The following is a 22835-nucleotide window of genomic DNA, read 5'->3' as shown; positions in this document are numbered from 1 at the left end:
CCAAAAGGGAAAGTCAAGCAAGAGAGTAGTCTCAAATAGTTTTGTGCTGAGGCCATTGTGTCGTTTGCTGTAGTGGTTGCTCAGGTGCCCAGGCTGATTTCTCACAGGTAGTGAAATAATGATGTGATGTGTGCAGAGACACACATGGAGAGCTGTGCAGCGGGGTGGTCATTACACCGCGGTGGTGTTGGGTTTACATTTTGTGTCAGGGAATGAGCCGTGAGTGTCCTGCAGAGCTCTGGGGACGTTTCAAGCTCCACAATTAACAGGAGGATATGGCTGGGTGTGACTGCTCTGCACATCAGTGGGTCAACACAGCACAGGAAACCACTTGTGTTTTTCTTGGTCTCTTGCAAATTAAAAAGAAAAGAAGGAAGATGACTTATTCTTACTGAGTTCAGGTAAATAAAAAGCATAGATAACCAGCAGCATTCATCCACTGTGTGCTTCCAGTCAAGTCCCAGTGTGCTCAGTGTTAACCTCTGAGCCCTGGGGACTTCCACAGGGGCTGCACACGTGCTTTCGCTGCAACTTATGCTCAGTTTGCTTTTGCATGTGTACTCTGAAGTCCATCTTGTTACTTGGAAAATCAGTTTGGAATTGTTCCTCTAAATTTTAATAAGCCTTGCAGCAGGTTCGTAAAATCTTAGAAAATATAGTTAGAACCACTAAATGAGATAAGGAGGAAATTAAATTTAATCTGCTAAGTAATTCAGTCTTTTGAGGGTGGCTGTCACTTTTGTCCCTTGCTGGTGTTCTTTATTTAAAAGTATTCTCCTCTGTGCCTCCCTCCTATCCTACATCCCAAATCATAGGAAATTGTATCCTGCTTCTCTTGAAGGCAGCAGCAAAAAGTGTTGACTCAGATTCTGATGGAATCATGAGATTTTTGTGTTGCATATTCAGCATCTAAATATGCTGAATATCAAAATACTGAAGGATAAGAAATGCTTTTTTTTTTTAATTTGCATCCATTTCACTGAGCCTTGTACCTGAGTTGTATTTTAAACTTTACTTTTAATTGACCGCTCTTAAAGTTCTACTCTAATTTGAATCTCACTGTCTTGAACTTGGGTTCATGGTGCACAAAACAATGACTCCACCAAAACAGTCCAAAATGTAAAAATGCCTGATGGGTCAGAAACGTTAAAATGCATCTTTAAGTATGGGGTTTCCAGGGATTTTAATAGTGCATATTGGCAAATCTAATTCATAACAGCTTCTGTGCTCATCTTATGACGAAGCTGGTTTTTGTTTAACAACTCATTCTTTCCTTGAATTAATACTAGCATTCATTTTTGAAAATAATGCAGATTTCTGTGAGGGTTTATGGAAAATAAATGACAGCTCTCACTGAATTTACACCTAGGTATGAATATAAAATAAAGGTAAATGCCAAAGGGGTTAGTCTCATGTTACATGTGCAGGACTATAAATTAGTTGAATGTCCAACCTGTCATTTTCAGGTCTTGTTTTTGTAAATATTGATGAGTTTTTTCAGTAGTTTGGGTTTTGTTAAAAAAGTAAATCGCTTCAATGTTTTACAGTGTGCAAAGGAAGTCTCTTACCACAAATTCTTTGAAAAGGACATTGTCAAAGGATTTTTCTTCCTTATTTAATCTTTGCACTTGTAAGAATTCTCAGTGACAGGAAAACTTGCCCGGCTGCTCTCTTCCATTTCATGTGCCTCTTGGTGTGTGATTATAGGGTTACTGATCAGTGTTGTGCTTTTTGGCATTGATGTATTTTTCAGAGAAAAGAATTGAAGCATTTGTTTTGAAAAATGAAAAACACATTTAAAGAATTACATGGACTTTGCAAACAGATTTAAGGAAATGAAAGGTAGGTCAAGTTTTGGGCCTACCAACCTGACAGTGTCCTTTACTTTTAACATGTATGCCTGATATGAGACACTCCTCAGCCTAATAATGTTACATTTATCAGCAGTAGAAAAATGTGAAAATTACATTGTTCATCATTAATTTGATAGCTTTGCATTTCAGTACATTTTCTAATGTCAGTAAAGCGTGGCAGCATACTTTGAGATCTCTGGTATTTGGCCAAAGTGATTGCTTCAGTTACTGTCAGTTTGTACCATAAAAGGTTGTTTTACAGAAAGCTTGAAATACGTTTTAACAGCCTGGATTATGTCAGGGAGAGCTTTTTTACCCTGCAGTCCTGAGTATGCCTGATGGCATTGGCTTCTTCCCCCTTGGAGTGTAGCACAAACAATGCACATTTGTTGAAGGAGCAGGAGATGAAGGTTGGATTTGGGAGGGAGGAGGATACTACCTTGCTTAGGTAGCTTCTTCCCAGTTTAAAAAAATACATCATCTACTAAAATTGGTCTGATCACTTTTAAGTCCCCATGCTATCAAACGTGTGGAGGTAAAATAATTCATGGCCCTTCCATTCCTGTTTTGGTTGCAAAGCTGGATGATGAGCTCATTAATCCCCTTGTTTGTGGGACCCACAGTCAGTTGTGCACAGGGCTGGCCTCCTCTCAGGTTCTGCAGCTGAAAACTGGTTTTTCAATTCCCAAGTTTATTTCCATAAGAGCTGGAGTAGAATGAGGTTTTGATAGGTTTTGATAGGGTTTTTTGTGGTTTTTTTTTGTTGTTGGTATTTTTTTCCAGGAGAGCTAGTCCAGACAGCAGTTGTGCAAAGGCACTGTGCTGTGAGCCACATGATGACTAGCTGCTGCCTAAGGACAGCTGCTCTGTCTGTCTCTGCACCTTATACCTGATATTAATTTAGAAAATTTCCAGCAGCCACTGGCACAGTAGCTATTACTGGGATAAGAGCTTCCCCAAGAGATTATTTCCACATGGGGGCAGGGCAGAAACCCCAGACTAGCAGCTGGATTAGAATTGTTGGGGAAGTGTTAGGTTTTTTCTTTAATACATTTAGATAACCTTAAGGGCCTGACTTACACCCAGCAAAACCATCAAGTTCAGAGTTAAGGCTTCTCACTCCATCTCTAGTACCCACTGAACCTCTTGGCCCTTCAGCATGGGGATTTTGGAGATCACACACTCCCCCTGGATCCCTGCTCACCCATGCAAAGCCTTGGCCATGTGAGTGATGCTGACCCTTCCAGGTAGGCGTATTTACAATACACCTGCTGTCCTGTGTCTTAACACTCCACTGGTTTCCCTGGAATGTTAATGGCCAGTGGCAGCACAGCAGGTGTGGTGGAAAGCCAGCAGCCATAAGGGGGAAGGGTACAGATGCAGTGAGAAGCTTTAACTTTGGGTTTCCTGCCTTCTGTGAGCACAAGTCAGACCCTTAATGTTGTTTTAATGTATTGTTTGTGTTTAATTTTTAGTAAAAATTTGAACACCATCCAGGCTACAGAGGTTGCAGTGGATAAGAAGTATAAAAGCTTTGGTTCAAGATTACAGGAGGCTGCAAGAAAAATTAAAGACATGGAAATGAGGATGGAATGACAGGCTGCTATTTTGCCTCAGAATACTGAAGATTGTAAAGCATTGAGAAATCGAATTCATGACCCTGGAAATCAAGCTCAGATTAAGAAATGTCAGGTTGGTAGGGGTTCCTGAAAGTCTTGAGTTAGGATAAACTGAGATTGTTTTCCTGTAACAAAGTTTATAGGATGTGGGGGTGGATGGTATAATTATTGTTACCTGTGTAATGTGAAATGCTATACCATAATACTTAAATAAGCCAGCTAAGTGAAATTACTTTTTTAAAACCAGTTTCACATTTGGTGTGTTGAATGTCTCTTCTGACTGCTTTACAGTTACTTCTCTCTGGAACAGTTGCATTATTCACTGTAAATGCAGGCATGGAAAATACTGCTCTTAAATAGACATTGCTTTCTGCTGCCTCTCTGAGGGTCTCCTGCAAAGCCAGAGGCACAGTGCAATGTGGCATTTCTAGATAAAAACCAGGCAGATCATATCTAAATGGTGGAAGAGGAAGCTTTTTGTACAAAAAGTTCTGATTCATAGTGAAGCCATGTCTTCCCAAATGTGAACTGTAAATAGTGACTGCCACTGTGATGAAGTTCCTGTAAGTTAACCTAAGTGGGGAGTTACTGCCTGCCATTCAGTGGCAGGATATTTAGGCAGAAAGATTGTGCAACAGGAAGTCTGTGCTGAAGTTCAGGAAAGGTTTTGGCAGGCAAAGGTTTGTAGGGTTTTCATGGTCAAGGTCACTGGACGTATTTGAGTTCTGAGGATTCTTAGAAAAGCCTTAGATACTCTTAGGGAGGATTTGGCCTTCTGGTTGTTTTTTTGACTTCTGTTCCTACGCTTTGGGGCTTGGTCTGGCATTCCTCTTAGCACCAGTGTTGCACAAGTAACTTGGTTGAAATCTTAGATAAACTGGTGTGAGGGGAAAGCCAGACCACACCTTTATGTATTTTATAGAAATCATTATCTGAGAGGGCTCTGTTTAGTGCTGTAACATTTCATGATTTTTGAGAGCTCTAATCAGAAAAGTGTTTCTTAGAAGTAAGAGTTGTTAATCTCATCTACTTTTGTCAGTTTGGACTATGTACTCTGCTGTTGACAAAGGTGTTTTAGTTGTAGCTTTAAGGGAATCACCTGTGCTGTATTTTTTCCTTATTCATCTGGAACAAGTTCAGTATCAAAGTTCTCAGTTTCGTGGGTGAATTGGGTTTTTTGTGAGTTTTTTGGTTGGTTTGTTTGTTTTGGGGTGAGTTGTGGAGGGTTTTTGTCATTGTTTTCCTTTTTTTATATATATATACTTTAGCTAGCATTCAGACCTGTTATTGAAGTTCTGGCTTTGCTGTACTGACAAGACCTGACCGTAACATTTCAGTTGTTGAGTGACCACAGTTACTCTAAGTAAAATGAAGAGGTCTTGCAATGTCATTTTTGCATTTGTTTCTAGACATAATAGCATTTTATTAATGCTTTTATATATACTGATTTTTTAAAAATGTGAACAAGTCTATAACATACTTTATCCTAGGTTGTTTTAAGTAAATTTAATGTGGAGTTTTATAATGAAATCTCAGTTAAAGTATAGAATTGTTCTATGAATAACTTAATTATTTTTATGTTGTATATTCTAGTGTTTGTGTACTGTACCACATTACTGGTATGTAGTTTATTCACTAAAACTGTCTGTACGAGGGTTATGCGGCCATTTTGAGTTCAAACAGATATGAACAGTAAGCTGTCAAGATGCAGAGTTTTCAAAAATTGCATATTAATGCCCCCAGTTCATTTTGGTGGCTGAATATTACTGAAATAATGTGTACCAGAAGCATTTCTAAGCCTGTCTATCATAGTAGAGGTTAGGAGTGAGTGTTTTTGCAACAGAGTGTAATTTCCATGGAAAACTTTGCTGATGGGTGTTTTTCCCCATCTAAAAAACTGTGAGAGTACTGCTGAGTCAGTCCATTGGTATCATCAGATATGGGGACATGCTGGAAGTAGAACAGAAAAGAACCAAGTGTAGTGACTGTTGTTCTCCTGTCTTCAGGCATAAAAACTGTTCAAACAGGTAAAAAATTTAAATGCTAGATTATGGTGGTACTGGGCTATCCAGAGTTGGTTAGGAGTGGACCTGGAATTTTTGAGTTCAGGCTGTGCCATTGAGAGGGAGTGTTGAAGGCGGCGTTTCTGGAGCTGTCCTTCAGCCCCAGACCTGAGGCTGGTCCCAGGGAGAAGTTAGCATGCTGTTTTTGTTGAGTTGTGAAAATCTCTCTTCCCAGCAGCTGGTTTTCTTCACCTTATACAGCTGGGATTCTACTGATTTTTCCATCCACTTGAAATGCAGATACCAGTCTTTCAGGACTTGCTTTCTGACACAGGCTGGGACTTAAAATGCAAAGATTGCCTGTAGAAGTTAACTGGGGCATATCAGTCGTTTGCATTGGTGTTGAACTAATTTGGATTATCAAGCAAATAAGCAGTGTTTTAAAATTCACACTGCAACAAAAAATGTGTTGAGATTTGTATACAAGAAATATATAGCCTGATTCACTTTGCAGTGCTTAAAACTTCTTATTTAAACGAGGAAAAAAGATCATGTACTTTACTGTTCGTTTTGCTTTTCATTATCTCCTCAGGAAGTCTTTTTTCCCACCCATACTTAACTACTTTTTGTAAATGTAATGGTTTAATATTATTCCCTTGAGTACTTCAGTGTATTTATAGCATCTGTATTGTTAAAGAGATGCTCCCTAAATATCCTACGGATTATTTTTCATTTCCAGACTCTGTAAAAGAGGATGTAAATTAAGTCTTCAGTTTGGACTGATTTTCCTTCTCGCAAATATTTGACGTGAATTTCTTTGTCACTCCACAGTATTCAGAGTGACGTTCATTTAGAGAGTGACTCTTTTTTCATGTTTTGTAACAGTTTTCAGTGGTGGATTAAGTATGATGTGTTTGACTAAGCTATATAGAGCTGTTTGTTAAAACTTTTTGAAGTCTAAACAGACCTACATAGATCAGCAATTTGCCTGTAAACTTGGACACTGGATCCTCAGTAAATGGAAAATTTTGCTGTTTTAGGCTTTTTTAAGTTAAATTTTAATGTCAGCAGAACCATCATTATATATGTAAATTGAATACTGAAATCCTCACTAAGTTGCTTATGATATTCCATAAGCTCCACGCTTCTTGCAAGCCTGGGCAAGATATTTCTCACTCTTTCTAGAGCTCACAAAGATGTGGAATCCAGTCAAAACCTAAAGATTGAATAAGGTTGCACAGACACTTCTTATTAGTGCACTAAGGATGTATCTTTAAAAAACAAGTAGACTGTTCCTCAGTGGTTTTATCCATCTTTCAAAGTTCAGCCTTCTGAACTCCATGGCAGTTCTTTGTAAGGTCTTCTCTGTTTGGTTGGCAGCTGAGTGTAAACGTGTTCCTGTTTTATTAGCTTCAGTCCTTGAAATCTTTTTCTGCCATCAGAATAAATAAGACTAGCTGTAACCTATTTTTAATCACATTTACATGGCCTGAATAACAAATCTTCTCTGTTTCTTTGCAGGCATTCGACCTCCAATCATGAATGGGCCCATGCACCCACGCCCTTTGGTAGCGTTGCTGGATGGCAGGGACTGTACAGTAGAAATGCCTATTCTGAAGGATGTAGCCACAGTGGCATTTTGTGATGCTCAGTCTACACAAGAAATTCATGAAAAGGTAATGTTTAAGAGGGACAACTGAGGTGTTTAAGGAAATGCAAATATTTTAATGATTTGGAACAGTGTTGTCAGCTGTGACATGTTATTACAGTGCCTGTGGTGAGCTGTGCTTTAGTGTGTCCCTGGCTGGATGTTGTCCCTCTGCTTCCCTACTGAATTCGGTTCATGGAGAGAGTTACTTCCGGGCAAAATACTACTACATGATGTCTCAAAGTGCTCCTTGGAAACATTTCTGTTGCTCAGCCTTTGCTTGAAAAGACAAACCTCGAGTTTTGGATTGTCTGTATGGGTAACTTTCTGATTTCTTTGTTTAGCCAAGGAATTGTGCAGGTTGTGTTAGGAAGCCTTGTCCACTGAGAATTGTCACTGCAGAAGAGTTTCAAAACAAATGCTAACCCAGAATTTGTGTGGAAGATTTGATGAATGTCAACCTAACTTGAGAACACATGCAAGGAATTGAAAACTTCCCAGTTTTCATGCGTAATGGAACTGCAGAGTAACTTAACTCAGCTTGCACAGTTGTGGAGCCTTGATCACAGGGGTGTGAGGAGTCAGAGTTTGAGAAGTTAACATTTTGGAACCTACAGAAGGGATTTCTGCTGGTCATGAGAGTTGCAGAGACAAGAATGCTTTAAAATACTGAGTTTTCAGTTTTTCAAGGAAATAGAGTGGAAAGGGGAATTCATCGTAGCTTGTGAGACAGCAAAGTACCTAGTTAGGTAGTTTTTCATAGAGGAGCAAGTAGACTGAGAAATTTTAACACAAATAAAGGTGGAAAACGGGCAAGGATTTGAATGCTGTTTGTGTGCAGGGTCAAAAGCAGGATTTTAGCAAATACCTTACTGTGTGTGCTCATTCAAGAAAGTTTTCTCCAGCTGGGTAATTCCTGAGTTGCAGTTCTGTAGCAATTCCATTCTGCCAAACATTCATTTGTCAATCACTTTTTATGGCTGAGGAGATTAAACTGTGGAAAATAAGTAACAAGTTTTAAAGTTGCAGATAAATTATAACATGTAGTAGAACTATGATTCATCTCAGGTCAAAGCATTTGTTCCCTGTTCCACTGCTTTGGAAAGCAGCTTCGATGGTAAAGATACATTTCCCTCCTTCTGAAAAATCAGGCTGTCAGTGCTTAAATGAATACTGACATTTACTGAGAGTGACCCAATGTTTTGAAATAACTTTTAGTTAGAGGACATTTATTACACTTCTTCAGAAATTTACTCATGTAAGGTTCTACTAGTTTCTGGTTTGTCTCTTTGTTTCCCATTTTGCCCTAGAAAAAGCAGTTTATTTTCAAGCCAGTCTGCAAGGCTACAATAGATGTTTTTATCCCTTAACCCCTAAGTTCTGTTTTATTGTAGATGTTGCATATGGCTGTGTGAAGCTGAGCATTACGTTTGTCAAACTCTTACCATGGCATAACTGGGAGTTCAGTTCATTGCATCCTATCAGAAAACTTCTGTCATTTAGGGTAAAAATATTTTAAGATTTCAGTGTTTAAATTTCTTATTAGAGATTGCATTACTGTTTATAAAAGTTAACTCACTGTGCTTAAATTGGCTTTTATTTTACGAATAATGATGTGTAAATAAGTTCTCTCAGTAACTACCTAAGACTGCTTCCAAGTGTACACAGTGTTTTGGTTTGTTCTGCCAAAAATACAGTTGTTCATACAAAAAAATTATTTAAAAACACTTAACTTGCTTCCATCCTCATTACAGTCAACTTTCTTTTTACACTATCTCATGCTCCCTTGTCTGTTTGCCTCTTTTTCCCAATCCGTCTTGGTTTCAGTGCCATTCAGAGTTTCCTACTTTTCCTGGCTCCTTGGCAGCCTACCCAACACTCTGATTCCTGCAATATTCCTGCTCTTTTCCACTTCTGTACCTTTAAAGGCATAACAGGCTCAAGCACACCCTTGAGGTTTTTGTGTTGCCCAAGATTTTTTTGAGTTCATGTTATTTGCTTTTTGGGTTTCTTGACCTTTGCTGTGTGTTCTGTAACATGGAAGTGCTGTGTAGATTGAGAGGGATAAATGTAAACAATGTGCAAGAGCTGGTAATAGGCATCTCAACCAAGAAGAGAGAAAATAGTGATTCTTGCAAACCCAGATGAAAAGACAGGAAGCATAACTGATTAGGAATGATTTTTCAAACAAAATGTATGGGCTGGAAAGAAGTCAAGGATTTATTTGAAGCTCAGTACCTTTTTTCATTCTCTTTTTCCTGTAATTATGTGCTTTGCTACATCTTGTAGCAAATCAGGTAAAAGAAAAAAGTGTGTGGTTGGTTGGGTTTACAGCCTCAAGCATTTACCCAGAACACTGATAAGAGCAGTGAGTAGTCCTTGGGTGGAGGTCTGTTGGGTAAACCTGTGCGCCAGCCTTAGCAGAGATTGGGGTAGAATGTGTCAGATCCTTTGACTCCTGTTTTCTGAGCACAGCATAAAATGATATTCAAAAGGATACAACACCTCCATATTTGTATTTTTCAGTTAAAGATGAACTTCCTGTTCAACAGAACAGAAATTTTTCAGTCACGCTTTTATGTAGGAATTAAATGTAGAAACAGTTGTAGTGATGGCAGTTTCCTTAAAGACCATTTCCAAGAGGAGCTGAAAAGTACAAATGTTTTGAAACTGATACAAACAAATTTAGAGTGGTGCTGTTATTCACCTCTTTGATTAGTACCTGTTACAGCAGTGGTTAAATGAGATAATTTTTCAAGCTTCCAATTCTTTGTTCAGCAGTAAAGCTTGTGTTTACACCACCAGTGCTGTTTATATTCATGGTGCAGTTGAAGCATTTTAGTTTTCCATCAGATTTAAATTCTCTAAGAACACAGATGGAAAGGAAGCAGCCTTGTTCTAAGCAATACCGTCTGTTTGGGAGTAAGTTGTCACCTCGGAGCTGGTCCAAAACCTTGTAAATGTTCTGAAACCAATGAGCTTTGGATCAGACTCCTTGTGAAAGACTTTGGAAAAAACTGGGTTGAGTTGTCACCAGTGACTTCCATAACTCCATAATATCCTTTGGTATAGAGGTTCAATCCATTGTAGTGTCTGATAGACTTCACCTGAATTCAGCCTAATTGATAGACACAGTTCAGCCGTATTAATAGACAAACACACAGAGCTCCTGTTAAAGACTTTTCATTGAAGCCTTGTATTTAGTAAAAATGTTTTTGTTGTCTGTATTCTCAAATTGACTTCTGTCATTAAAACTGCGTGTAATGGTCAGTAAATCCTGGCTTGGAAAACTAGCTTCAATCTAGTATTTAAAAGGAAGTTGTATATAGACTCTACAGGTTATATATGTAGTTATGTGTCTATTTGTATATATATGTATTTTTAATGTTAAATTTTAGAAGACCAGAAATACTCTCTCTCATATATATGTCACATGTGTATATATGTAGTTTATATAGTGTATGGATATATAGGCTTTTAGAGAGTGTGTTTCCAGGAGGCTGCAAGTAAGTTTTGTTTATGTTTGTGTAAAATATTTATACTTGTATTTATGGACAGTATAAACTTAAGTATTAATGTTTAGGGTCCTCACTAGAGAGTATCCTGGCTGAGTAAAGTTTATATGAAATAGGTGGGTTACTGACAGGATCATGGATCATAGGAACCTAACAGGGAGTTGAAAGCTTGTAAAGAGAAGCAAGAACTTGTAAAAAGCAACCCAATATAACAGAGCTTTGGAGAGCCACTAAATACCACTTGAGAACACTGGCTTTTCTTTTTCTTTTAGCTTTAATGGTGTTGGTTTCATGTGGACCCTTTGCAGTGTTGTAGGGAGGCTTTGAGAGTAGCTCCGAGTCTCTGCAGCCTTCCCCATGTGACAGACTATTGGTTACAAATTCAGCATGCAGCTGCTTTTTGCAAGTGAAATAAGGCAAGGCCTACTCCGGTTTGGTAAAGTACATTTGTTCCACCCAAATGTGCAAAATATCTCAAGTCTGTTGGTGACACTGGAACATATATTTTTTTTAAAGATGACACATCAAACTTCAAGAAATGCAACACTTTGTAGTTTCTAGAACCAGATTAAACACAGCACTTTCTAGTGATGATTTTTGTTTTTAAGATGAATACTTTGTCATATTCAAGTTGTAATTTATAATTTTTTTTTGTCTCTGCATCGAAGTAGTTTGGCATTTTATGTAGCCTGTTATGTTTCTGTGGTCTGGATTTGATCCATGAGTGTCTGGGATCAGCCTCTCATAGTCAAATCTACAGAAATGTTTTGAGATGCTCCAAGAAGAGGCCTTGCTGTTTAGTTCTTAGTTCTTATGATGTATGTTTTTGTAAAAGTAAGCAAGATGCTTAGAGTTCTCCCCAGATAATGAGATGTGTGTGTCACAGTGGTGACTGATGTTTGGCATGATGGCTAAAATAGTGTGGTGCTGAAAGAAGGGGGAAGAAATGTAGATGGGAAAACATTTAGAAGGATTTCAACCTTGAGTAATCAGTACTCAGGGTTTGTTAAATTCTTGGAAATAGAAATGTCTCCTACTACTGTGTCATCTGTTCCCTAAGAGCCCTGATGACCTGGTATGTTGTGAAAGCAGAGTAGTCATTTGGAGGCTGAAGAACAGCAGAAAGACCTGTCCAAGCTGTTGTGATGGGAAAAGCTGTCAGCTCATGGAATAGGGAATGAAAAAGACTTTAAACAGTGAGCTGTCGTTTCACCTGGAAGCAAGTCTGAAGGCCTAGAAATCAGGCAGGTGAGCTACATAATCGTTTGTTAACAGAAGGAAGTCAACTGATGTCCCACATTTCAGCTTTTGCCTAAGATCCTTTCTTCCCAGAAAGCACAGTTGCAGTGTGGTGAGAGCAGGAATGGCTGTTGGAGGAACACAGCTGACTCTGCTCATTTTCTGTCAGGTTTTTCCATTGCCTTTCCTCACAAGAAGTCATCAAAGCGCATGGTCTGACTGCCACATACTCAGGCTGGTCTGGAATTACTGCCTTGCCCTCTATCTTGCTCACAAGTTTGTTCTCCTTGTAATGAAATTGTTCTTGAATTTGTTAAAAATTCCATCAAGTTCATTATGGAAAATACTGGACAAAAATCACATGTTCTCCCTAATTTTCTCAATGCGTCCATCTCTTCTCTTAAATCATCAGTAAATTACTCCTATGCACAGGGGTTTTTTCTAGAGATCATTTCATTTTCTGGAATTGTTGGTATTTATGCTGAATGTCAGTTTCATGTGTTACATTCAGATCTAGGTCAGTTTTTGATTTTACTCATTGAAAAACTTAGCAGACTTACTTGTGTGCATTTAATATATGGAATGACTGAGAATACAATTTATGCAAATAATTCCAAAATACAGAAACTTTCTCTGTTGTTTTTAATCTAAGTGGCATTAATAACATTCACCACTGCTTAATGTTTCTAATTTAAGATTTTCTGCTATTATTTGCTGCCTTTTTGGCATATTTTGATCACATGTCCAGTAACAAAAACCAGTAGCATAATCAAATGAAATAATGTGATATAACACACTTGCAAGGGTATTACATTTTTTAGCGGTGGATTTCCTTTCTAACTAGCCCATAATCCTAGGAGAGGCTCAGTCACTAAAAAGAAATTCTAAAAGATTTGTCACTTGCATTTGCTTGTTCCATATCCCATGTGATGAGTAAATAACTGCCTGTGGAAATGGCTAGTGTCAGCATTAAGCTATAGCTAGAAAGTATTTTCCGTTTTATTGAACACATTCCCAAGCTTTCCAGTACTTTTCTGTCTCCTCCTAGTGCCAAGCCATAACCTAGATGGGCCCAAAAAATGTGTCGTAATGGGTCCACACCAGTGCTCTTAGAGTCCAAATGCCAGTCTTGACTGGCTAAGTTAATAAAATATGCATGATTATGAAATGAAAATTTGCTTCCCAAAGTGAATCACTCTGATACTGAAACACAAATGTCTGAGCCAGTTCAGCTGGGCTTTAACTCCTGCTGGATGCAATCCTTAAAGCAGTGGCAGCTCTGCATCCCCGAAATACACCCACCACTGGCCTTTTCCAGTCTGGGAGAGGGGGCTCTGGCTGTCACAGAGCCTTAGCGATGTTTCCTTGGAACTAAACAGCTTCTTCAGTTTTAGCTCATCCAACAGCTACACAGATGATGTTTTCTGCTACAGTACAGGCATCCAGAGCAACCTTGGGAGAGGTGGGGGGAAATAAATGATACAGCACAGAACAGGGGCCGTGGCTTGTAGGAGAAAACCAGGGTATCAAAACTTGACCTTGAGACTTGAAGCAGCAAGTGCTGCAACTGAATTTGGAGAAATTTCCACATCACTGAGGCTGGGAGATCCTTGAACGGTTTTATTTGAGCCTCTGGTGGGAGCAGAAATAACCTAAGGGCATTTTAGGTGGGCTCTCTGATCCTAGGGGACCTCAGGTTTGGTCCATGCCAGCTGTAATGTCACTGGAGAAGCAAACCCAATAAACTGTGTTGAGTTTTTATTAACCCTGTGTAACAGCTCAAGGTAACACATTCTGGTGATTGCAGTCTTTCTGATTTGGAACTGCTGGATATAATCTCCAAAGGACTTGTTTGCACCATTAAAATCAAGTTTTGTGTGTGTGTAATCATTTTATAAGATCAGAGCCTACAGCTGGTCTTTGAATTATGTTGTAGCTGCATTCTTGAAGGATGTGTAATGTGTAATTTTTTTGCAGTTCTTACTAGTAAATGCAAATTCTGCTCAAATGAGTCTGGTCTGTATCTGAGTGGAACTTAAGTTTTTAGTCCAGAAACACGTGTTGAAATAGCATAAATAATCTTGTGAAGTATTCAGTAATAAGTGCTTTTCTTTATTTTTTATGGAGTCTGGTTTTATTTTCTTTTAATTTTTTTTCTTTATGTATTTTTAAATACTGCTGCAGATCCTGGGTTCCAGCAATTGTAATTCTCTGTGTGCAAGACTGCTTTGCTGCAATCATTTTTTTAAAGCATATGTATGTTGATTATTTTTACTGACCATCCTGTAGAACAATTAGGATATTAGCTAGTGCATTGAAAACACAAGCATAAGGAAGTGTTTTGAAGAAGTAAAATTCATGCAGTTTGCGTATAAAAAGGAAAATAGTCCCTGCTGTCTGAAAAATAAATTCACATCAGCTGTGTGGGGCAGTCACTGTTCGGTAGCAGAATTCAAAACTGCTGGGATGTCTGGTTCCCTTCTCCCTCTCCTTACTCCAAACCCCTACCTCTTAAATGCTCCAAACCCCTACCTCTTAAATGCTCTTGAGTAGGTTAGATACACTCCAACGTAATTTAACTTGCCATGGGACTTCCTGACTGTCTTTTATTTTTGCTTTTTTGGTGTTCTCACAAGTTTTAGATTTTTTTTCTGCAGCATTTTTACTTTCATGCCATTTCTTATTACTCAGAGGCTTTGGGTTTTCCTGGATAGTGTCTAGTTTGACATCTCAGTTAAAATCCAATTTATGTGACATTCAGTTTTCCATCAGTGAGAGCTTATTTGAAGTGTCAGTAAACTGAGGGGCAAACACTTTTGTTCCTGTGAGCGAGTTGACTGATTTCAGTCTCCGTTGTTGAACAGTTTGCCATCACTGAATGTTTTCCATTCGGGTATCAAGTGGTTTAATAGGGCAGTGAATGCCTGTACCACTGTGCTTGTGAGGAGATACTGCTCTGTTACTCCATTCAAAGCTGAATGTCAGCTGCCTAAGCATAAAATACTCACTGTGTGTGGGGAGTGTTTGCTCCCGTGTTGTGCTTTTTGTGTGTGCAGATGCAGTCCAGCAGCACTTGTGCTTGGGGTCACTATTGCAGAGCATTTCCTGTGGAATGAAGAGAGTTTTCCCTCTTTATTAAGAGCACAGGTACAGATCAGTTAGTTCTTTTGAGGATGATGCCATCATGCTAGAATGGAGACTCCAGATGAAAAAGGCTTACCAAGGGGCTGGGAGATATTTGGAGAAGACAACCTTTTAAAGAAAACCCCTGAATCTGTATTTAATGCTTTTACTGTCTTTTATACTTGAAAATATGTGTGTGAGATTAAGCTGAGATTCTGTGAAGGAAAAAATAAGTATTTGTTCTTCTGTTTTTTTTATAGGTACTAAATGAAGCAGTGGGTGCACTGATGTATCACACTATAACTTTAACTCGAGAAGACCTGGAGAAATTTAAAGCACTTCGAATAATTGTCCGAATTGGCAGTGGTTTTGATAATATTGACATCAAATCTGCTGGAGATTTAGGTATGGCTGTTACAAACTTTATTTTGCATCTTACACTTGCCTCCAGAAATGGGATAGCATCTAAATCTTTGTATTAGTGTTTTCCATGTATTTTGTACTAGCATCATATGTAAGCTGTATAATTTTCTCATCAGAGTATAAAACTCATTATAGAGATACTAGCATTAGTTAATTAAGTGATAATATTAACAGCTTTGTGGCAGGATGGCAATCTGCCTGCCTAATATAAGCCCAAGGAGTAAGGCCATATTTTTTCATCTCTTTCTTTTTTTGCCCCAATTGTATATTTTAATTACTACTTCTGTAATCCAATTACAAAATATAATTTCATCACCATGGTATACTACTTCTGTTTGAATAAATAAATGAGATCGTTATCAACTGTCTGAGACTTATTTATGATGCATGAGATTTAGTACTAAACCACTCCATAAAATAGAAATACATATTTTATAGGAGAATGAGTTGTTGCACTTGCAGAATAAATTTGGCTACTGGAACTATGGAAGAGGTGGTGCTTGATGCTTGACTGGGAAAAAAAAAAAAAAAGGCAGCAATCTGCTCTGTGCTTTTCTTACTTTAGGTTAAACTAGCTTCTACCTGTGATCTAAAGGTCAACCTACCACTTTGAGTCAAAATTTTCTTTGTTGCTTTTCCAAGATTGTGGAGACTTAGGTATGTTTCCCATTATGCTCTGGAAAGATCTTGGAAACATTCATTTGAGTGTGGCAGTGCTTAGTCCTAGCAATAGCCCCACTGGTATAGTGAGGAGTTGTAGCGTGGTCTGTTTATCAGCTAATGATAAAAAAATACTCATCTGTTATAATGGTGGTAGAGCCTTAGCCACTCCTTGCTGAGTTTTATAAAGAACAGGTCAGGGCTGAAAGTGTGCAGGGCTGTGTTTCGCCTGTTTTAGCTGGTGCCACAGTCAGACACATGTTGTGAGGCTCAGAAAACCTCTGTGTGTGGAGAGATTGGCCTGGGGTAAAATCCTAGATCAAAAGCCAAAATGTAGGTGTAGATCAAAGGCTCAGACAAGTCAGGAGCCCAGTTTGTGGAGAAAATCCCTGATAAGAGGAAGATCTTTGGAGGTTTGCTGGCTGTCTCTTCTTCAGGTCTCTATGCAGGATTTAACCCGAGTTATAACCAAAGTGCAGCCACATAATTTTTCAAGATAGAGTAACAGCAGGTTTGGGAAATTCTTGTTCGTATAAAATGCTGATGGCCACATCATACCTCATCATTCAGTTCTTGCTTGTGATTAGACTGAGTTACAAAATTAGGGTCCAGCTTGTTTGTGGATCCCTTAATTTACAAAATATTATTGTCCACTCTGTCAAAAGCCAGCACATGGTGGAAAGATTACAGTAAAATCTCTGATTTTAATATTTCATTTGGGTGAAATAGCTGGAATGAAATATTACTGAGACAAAGAGCCTTCCGTTTGTTGAATTGGTGTAAGTAATAGAAATCTTAAGGAAGTAATGTGAGAGTGATCTGCTCTTAGTAAAAGGCTATGATTTGCTTTTGAAATGTAGATTTTGACCAGAATCCATCATATTCCTGAAATTCTGTAGTAACTTCTTGAGTTATTTTTCATACAGCTGGCACATGGGGTTGTTACTAGCTTTTCCTATTAAGCATTATTTTATATTAGCAATTTTAATCTTCTCACAAAGCATGAAAATACATGTTTCTTGGATAAAACATGAATTTTCTCTACTCTATTAATAGTTGACTAGAAAATACATACAGGTTATGGGTGTAGCTGGATGTAAGTGAAGTGGGAGCCCAGGTAATGCCTGTTGACTCCTGCATTTTTTAGCATTAAACCTGTGCACAAAATCACTGAAAGCAGTGGGAAAATGGAAGGGAGCATTGATTGATGGATGCGAGATAAGAGTGTGTTGTCTTTTCCCATGTAAAACGTCTCTTAGTTTCCTTGCCTCTCTCTTGCTGCTCTTTGTGGTTTGCTGTGTTTCTGCCTTTTAAAAATGAACTGCTTTTAAAGTTGAAGAAAAATATGGAAAAATAAATTTCTCCTGTTCAGGAGAGAAATTATCTGACTTTTGTTCCCTCAGTTTCCTAAGGAAACCTATTAAGGAAGAAGGTATATTATTCCTCTTCCCAAATACATAATATAATTCTTTAAGCTCCTTTTAAAGTGTAATTTTGTTGATGGCAGCTATTAGGAGACACATTTATTAAATTTACATTGCCATATAAAACCTGCATTGTTGCTCCATGAAAAAGACTTTTTTTGTATAAACAAATGCAGATGTTTAATGTGAGGTACTTAGAGGGATGTTATTTTTCAGTCCTTCACCTCTCCCTCCCAGTTGAGCTTTTTTCACCATTTTTAAAAATGGTGGATTTCCTGCTACCATTCATCTTAGCAGGATGCCAAGATTAATATTCCAGCAAATGATGCTGGTATATCTTCTTGTAAGTCTTAAGGGCAGTGACTCAGCAGACAGGCTTATCTCTGCAGCAGAGGAAAGAAAAATAGTTGTGTAAGTTCCTTGTGCTGCTTTTAGTGGCATAGAGAAAGCTGTAAAAAGCAGAATAAAGGCATTGGAATGTAAAACATAGATACAGCATGAGCTTATTATTTGTCGTATTGCTATTGGTGCTGTTTTTGAAGAGAATATTTATTCTTCTTCTTTGCTTCCTAAGATACTCTTAGCATTACCTGAGGACTTACTGAATGTTGAGTTATGTAAAATCCAAAACAGTGAAAACAGTTTTTGGGTCCTTTTAGGATACAAACCGCCTTTTTTTTTTTTTTCTTCACCATGAAATTATATTGTGTGCTGTTTGTTGTCTCAGTCAGCAGAACTGAGACACAAACATTTGTGGGAGCTGATGATTAGAGAAAGAACATGCAGAACATGGGAAAACTGAAGAGAGACAAGTCAAAAAGGACACAAAGTTTTTCAAGTATTTTGCTTAACTGCTGTGTATTGAGTACTGGAAGGTAAAAAGAAGAATGGGATAACTTGCATGCAGTTACAATCACTTGTTGCTTCATCTGTTTTTTGAAGTAAAATGGGCTTATTGTGAGTCTTGAATTAATAATCCACCTTCTACCATTTCCTGTAGAAGTCAGTAACAGTTTAGGCTGCTTGATGTTATGCTAGTTTCAACTGGTAGCTTTTCAGCTGTTAGGAACATGGACTTACTTGGCATAACCTTTGCATGCCATGCAGAAGCAGATCTTGCATTTTCCTATTGACAATTAAGATGGGTTCCATTTAATGTGGGGGACCAGGAAAGGCCTGGGGCTTTGTTCGTTTTAATTCTAAAAGCTCCTGTGCAACGCATAACAGATTGTCCTTCCCTGTATCATGATTACCTACACATGGTGTGGAATTGCTAACAGTCATTCTGTGAAGGCTTTGTAAAAGTTGCTGTCATTGTAAATTATTTTTTCCTTTTTGTAAATTGCATAGATAGCTTTCCACCACTGAGCAAAAACCCTTCTAAAAGCTAACTCACACAGTTAAACCTGAAGCGTGATAATGGACCACACTGTTGAGAGCAGGGTAGATTTCTCTTTGCTATTCAGAACACCAAGCTCAGTGGAAATGTAAAATGCTTACCAAGACTCATGTTCTAAACTATCAGACATCTTCAGTGCTTTCCTTCTGTGGTTTCAGTGGCCTGTTTGCTATCTGACTAAGTTTGCAAAAAATAAGAGCATGATAATTAGTAATAAAAAAATGAGAGAAATAAGTTGACACATAGTTGTCAACTATTATGTCGGGTAATGTCTGCCATTACAGTCAGAAATGTAGTATTTGTGCAAGTCATGTTGAAATACCTGCAGTTTCAAACATGATGCTCTTGTGTTGCTGTTAAATTGGAAAAAGCGAGCATTGTTTGGCAACTGGCATCCTCTCCCCCGTGCTTGCAGGGATCGCCGTGTGTAATGTGCCAGCCGCCTCTGTAGAAGAAACGGCAGATTCCACCATGTGCCACATCCTGAACCTGTACAGGAGAACCACCTGGCTGCACCAGGCCCTGCGGGAAGGCACGAGGGTACAGAGCGTGGAACAGATTCGGGAAGTGGCCTCTGGAGCTGCCCGGATCAGAGGGGAAACCTTGGGCATTATTGGATTAGGTACGTTGGCTTCACGCGTGATTTCGTGCTCTTTGCTGTCCATTGCTTGAAAAAATAGTGAAGATAAGATTTGAGCTGTACAAATGCAACATTTGTTCACTGCATGTCAAGCATTCATTCCTGATGATTATATAACCCAAATGTTTTCCCTTTAGACATAATCATTTTCCTCAGAAAATTTATTTTATTGCTGATACTCCCTGAGTTTCTGTGCGTCCTTCTGTTGCCATATTACCTGCTGTCAGGCATGCTGCTTGTAAGAGGGGGCATCATCACTTCCCATTTCCAGGACAAGGATCCTGCAACTTCAGTCCAGTTACATGTCTGTGTTCTGTTCCTTTCCATTTTCATATCTGATCTTGGACTTGCTTCGTTTTACGCTTTTTTACATAACTAAAAAGTCTTTGCTTCAGTTATTGTGTGTATTTGATTGAGTTGGATCTGAAATTGTATTTCATGCATGAAAGTTTGAAATATTTTCAGACCTAATAAAATCACCTACTTTCCTTTCTGAGTGACCCTAAATGTTTTTCAGCATCCAACAGATGGACAGGCTTGCTTGAGATGAATTAATTACTGTCTGTGCAGAAGAAAAACAAGCAAGTCAGTTTCTATATAAAAATTATTCAGTCGTGTGCTTGTCTTACACAGATCTGATAGACTGTGGATCTAATTGCTGTGCTATTCATCCACAGGAATTATTAATACGATTTTGACAACAAAGCATCATATTTAAATGACTGCTCCAGTTGCACATTGCTGTCAAATAACTCAAGCCATGAACTCTTACTTTTGGAAGCTGAAAATAGCCTGGTGTTACATAGTACTCATTTAAATGAGCATGCAATACACCAGAACCATCTTCACAATCAAAGAATTGCCTTTAAAATATGACTTTCAGGAAATTAGTCATGAAGCCGCTTTCTTAAATCTATACTAATTTAATTATGCATCTCATTTAAACACACAATGATTATTGTGCTCACAGTCATAGTGTCTGTACATAAATAATAGACAGTTGCCTGCAGTGTTTCCAGAATCATAATGCATACCTGGTTTTTTGAAACATAAGCTTTGGCTCACATGCAGTGTGCACATTTGCTGCAGATATCTGTACAGTTGTCTTTCAGTTTGGTGTTTTTACTGAACAAATTCAGACTTGAGATTAGAAAGATAAGACTTTCATCATTGACTGCTTTAAGTGAGTTTTGCTGTTTTTCTGCTCGATGACTGAAGAGTATAGAGGAACAAATGGGTAATCAGATTGCCAGTATGTGTATAAAGCTTTAGAAAATGCTAGGTTTTGGTTTTAATTTTAAAAAGCAAGCCTTTTGTGGACATGTTATGCTAGAAAGGCTAGTAAAATCTGATTTTTAAGGGCACGCATCTCTTGCAGTTATTGACCGGTCATTATATCTAGCCTTTTGCTAGTCCTATATATTTCCTAACATAGAATATTCACTATTTCAAAGAATACTAAATTGTAAAGTTACTTTTGAAAACTTCTGCTCTTCCTTGTGCACGCATGTAAATAGGCACAGCCGTTTGATTCTGACCTGTTCTAACAAACTCTATGAATCTATGTATTAATGAAGAGTAAAATTATAAACTTCGAAGATTTATCAGAATTCTGTGTGAGCACTTCAGGCACTTAGGCTATGATGTGCACCCTTTCCTAGTATAGATCACTGCAAGAGGTTACCTGTCTTGAGTTTCAGACTCAAACATGTATTTACAACCAAAGACTGTTGTCCTTAGGTTGTGTTTCTTCACTAGTGGCCTCTCCCCACATCTGGAGTTTTGCCTCAGTTTGTTATTTAGACACATCAGTGTCAGAAGTGATGATCCACCCAAATGCTATGAAGGGAATGTGTTACACACAAAATAAACAGTTCTCATCACTGTTGCTAAGCCCTTTCCTCTGTTTCTGTGTAACGTCTCAGTTTCTGTCCTTTGTCGTTAACATGTCTGAGATCATCTCCTCTCAACCACAACTATGTTTCTCTGTTCTTGTCTTAAAACTTGTGGTCTCTTCAGTAGTGGGTTGCTTAAATTTATCACTACTGCTGCAACAGCTAACTGCAGACCTTAACATCTGCTCCTGGGCTTTTCTCTTTGCCAAAGAGAAACACCCTAGCTATTGCCTATCTCTGTGCTAGGGAATGACTACGTCTCCAAAGTTTCAGCTACTCAACTTCCTTATCCACTGATCTAGCCAAGTTTCGTGACTCACTTGCCTTCTTTCCATCACCCACTCTCTTTTCCTCCTCTCATGCATATTCCTGCTTTGACGCTTGGTCCATCCTGCTTAATCCTATTACTCTGTGTTCCTCTTTAAAGTTAACCTCATCTCTCATCCTCTGCTTGTATTGAGCTTGAAGATAAGAAGACTCAACAGCATAATGCCTCCTTGTGTGCTTGTTGGATCCCATCCGTCATTGTTGTGTTGTTTGGTTAGCCCCTGAGCTCCATAGGGTGCAGCCCATGCCTCTTTCTGTCTTCCTGAAGTGTCTGAGCCTTTGAGACCTACATAAATAATAATATCACATCATTAAACAACTGTCTTTGTCACTTTTAATCTTTATTACTATCCAGTGTCCTGTATTTTAAGTGATGCATCACAAATGTGGATAATAAGCCCCCGATTTAATAATAATAAAAAAGCTCTACCTTTTCATCTTATATCTAGAAATGTAGGGGGTTGTGGGTTCTTTAAGGAGGAGTATTTATGAGCAGCAGCATGTAAATACTTGGATGAATAAACATCTGGCCTTGGTTCTGCTCTAATGATAATTTTACAGCAGTGAAGTCACACTCCCTTTCCCTTCCTTCTTAGTGAGAAATGCTGATGACTAATGACTAATGCATCTCCTCACCCAGGAAAGGTGAAATTCCTCTAAATAAATTTGTCTGCACATCATAGTGGATGTCATCACTCAGTTTGTCTTTCCTCACCTGCTTTATTCTCCCAACAGTGCCCTGCCTAGATGCTTGGCCAAATGACAAACTTGTGTTATAAGACAATAAGGCTCAAGAGTTGAGTGGTACTATTCTGCAATAAATGATCTACTCCTAGCAGTCCTACTGGCTCTCTTAATGTGCTCAGCAGGAAATGTAACAAAACAGCACTCTCTACATTTCAGAGTTCTCCAAGAAGGAGGAAAAATTACCCATATTCTCCGCTGCTGTTGCACGAGCAGGGAAGAGCAGTTCAGTGAAAGTACTTTTCCTTTTCATGCAAGTCTTCAGGCAGGTCATCATTATCATTTCCATGGTATCAACATCAATTTATAAAACCGTATAATGC

At 38.5% G+C, this 22835-nt stretch overlaps 1 protein-coding gene across 9 annotated transcripts in view; it reads left to right on the top strand.

The window, feature by feature from the left end:
• CTBP1 (C-terminal binding protein 1) overlaps positions 1 to 22835 on the top strand; it is a 234961-nt gene that overhangs the window by 193068 nt on the left and 19058 nt on the right. For 5 of the 9 annotated variants that reach the window (XM_066317337.1, XM_066317335.1, XM_066317336.1 and 2 more), the window contains 3 exons: positions 6997 to 7151; positions 15261 to 15405; positions 19322 to 19528. In XM_066317337.1, coding sequence (XP_066173434.1) covers positions 6997 to 7151; positions 15261 to 15405; positions 19322 to 19528 — 507 coding nt within the window. Of the gene's footprint in view, positions 1 to 1753; positions 1843 to 3328; positions 3546 to 6996; positions 7152 to 7423; positions 7443 to 8517; positions 8628 to 15260; positions 15406 to 19321; positions 19529 to 22835 lie in introns of those variants that run through there. The other 4 variants (XM_066317340.1, XM_066317341.1, XM_066317339.1 and 1 more) reach the window with 4 other exon arrangements.

The sequence above is a fragment of the Sylvia atricapilla genome, chromosome 4, assembly GCF_009819655.1.
Source record: "Sylvia atricapilla isolate bSylAtr1 chromosome 4, bSylAtr1.pri, whole genome shotgun sequence".
Classification (NCBI taxonomy): Eukaryota; Metazoa; Chordata; class Aves; order Passeriformes; family Sylviidae; genus Sylvia; species Sylvia atricapilla.
This window is presented reverse-complemented; position numbering and strand designations above follow the sequence as displayed.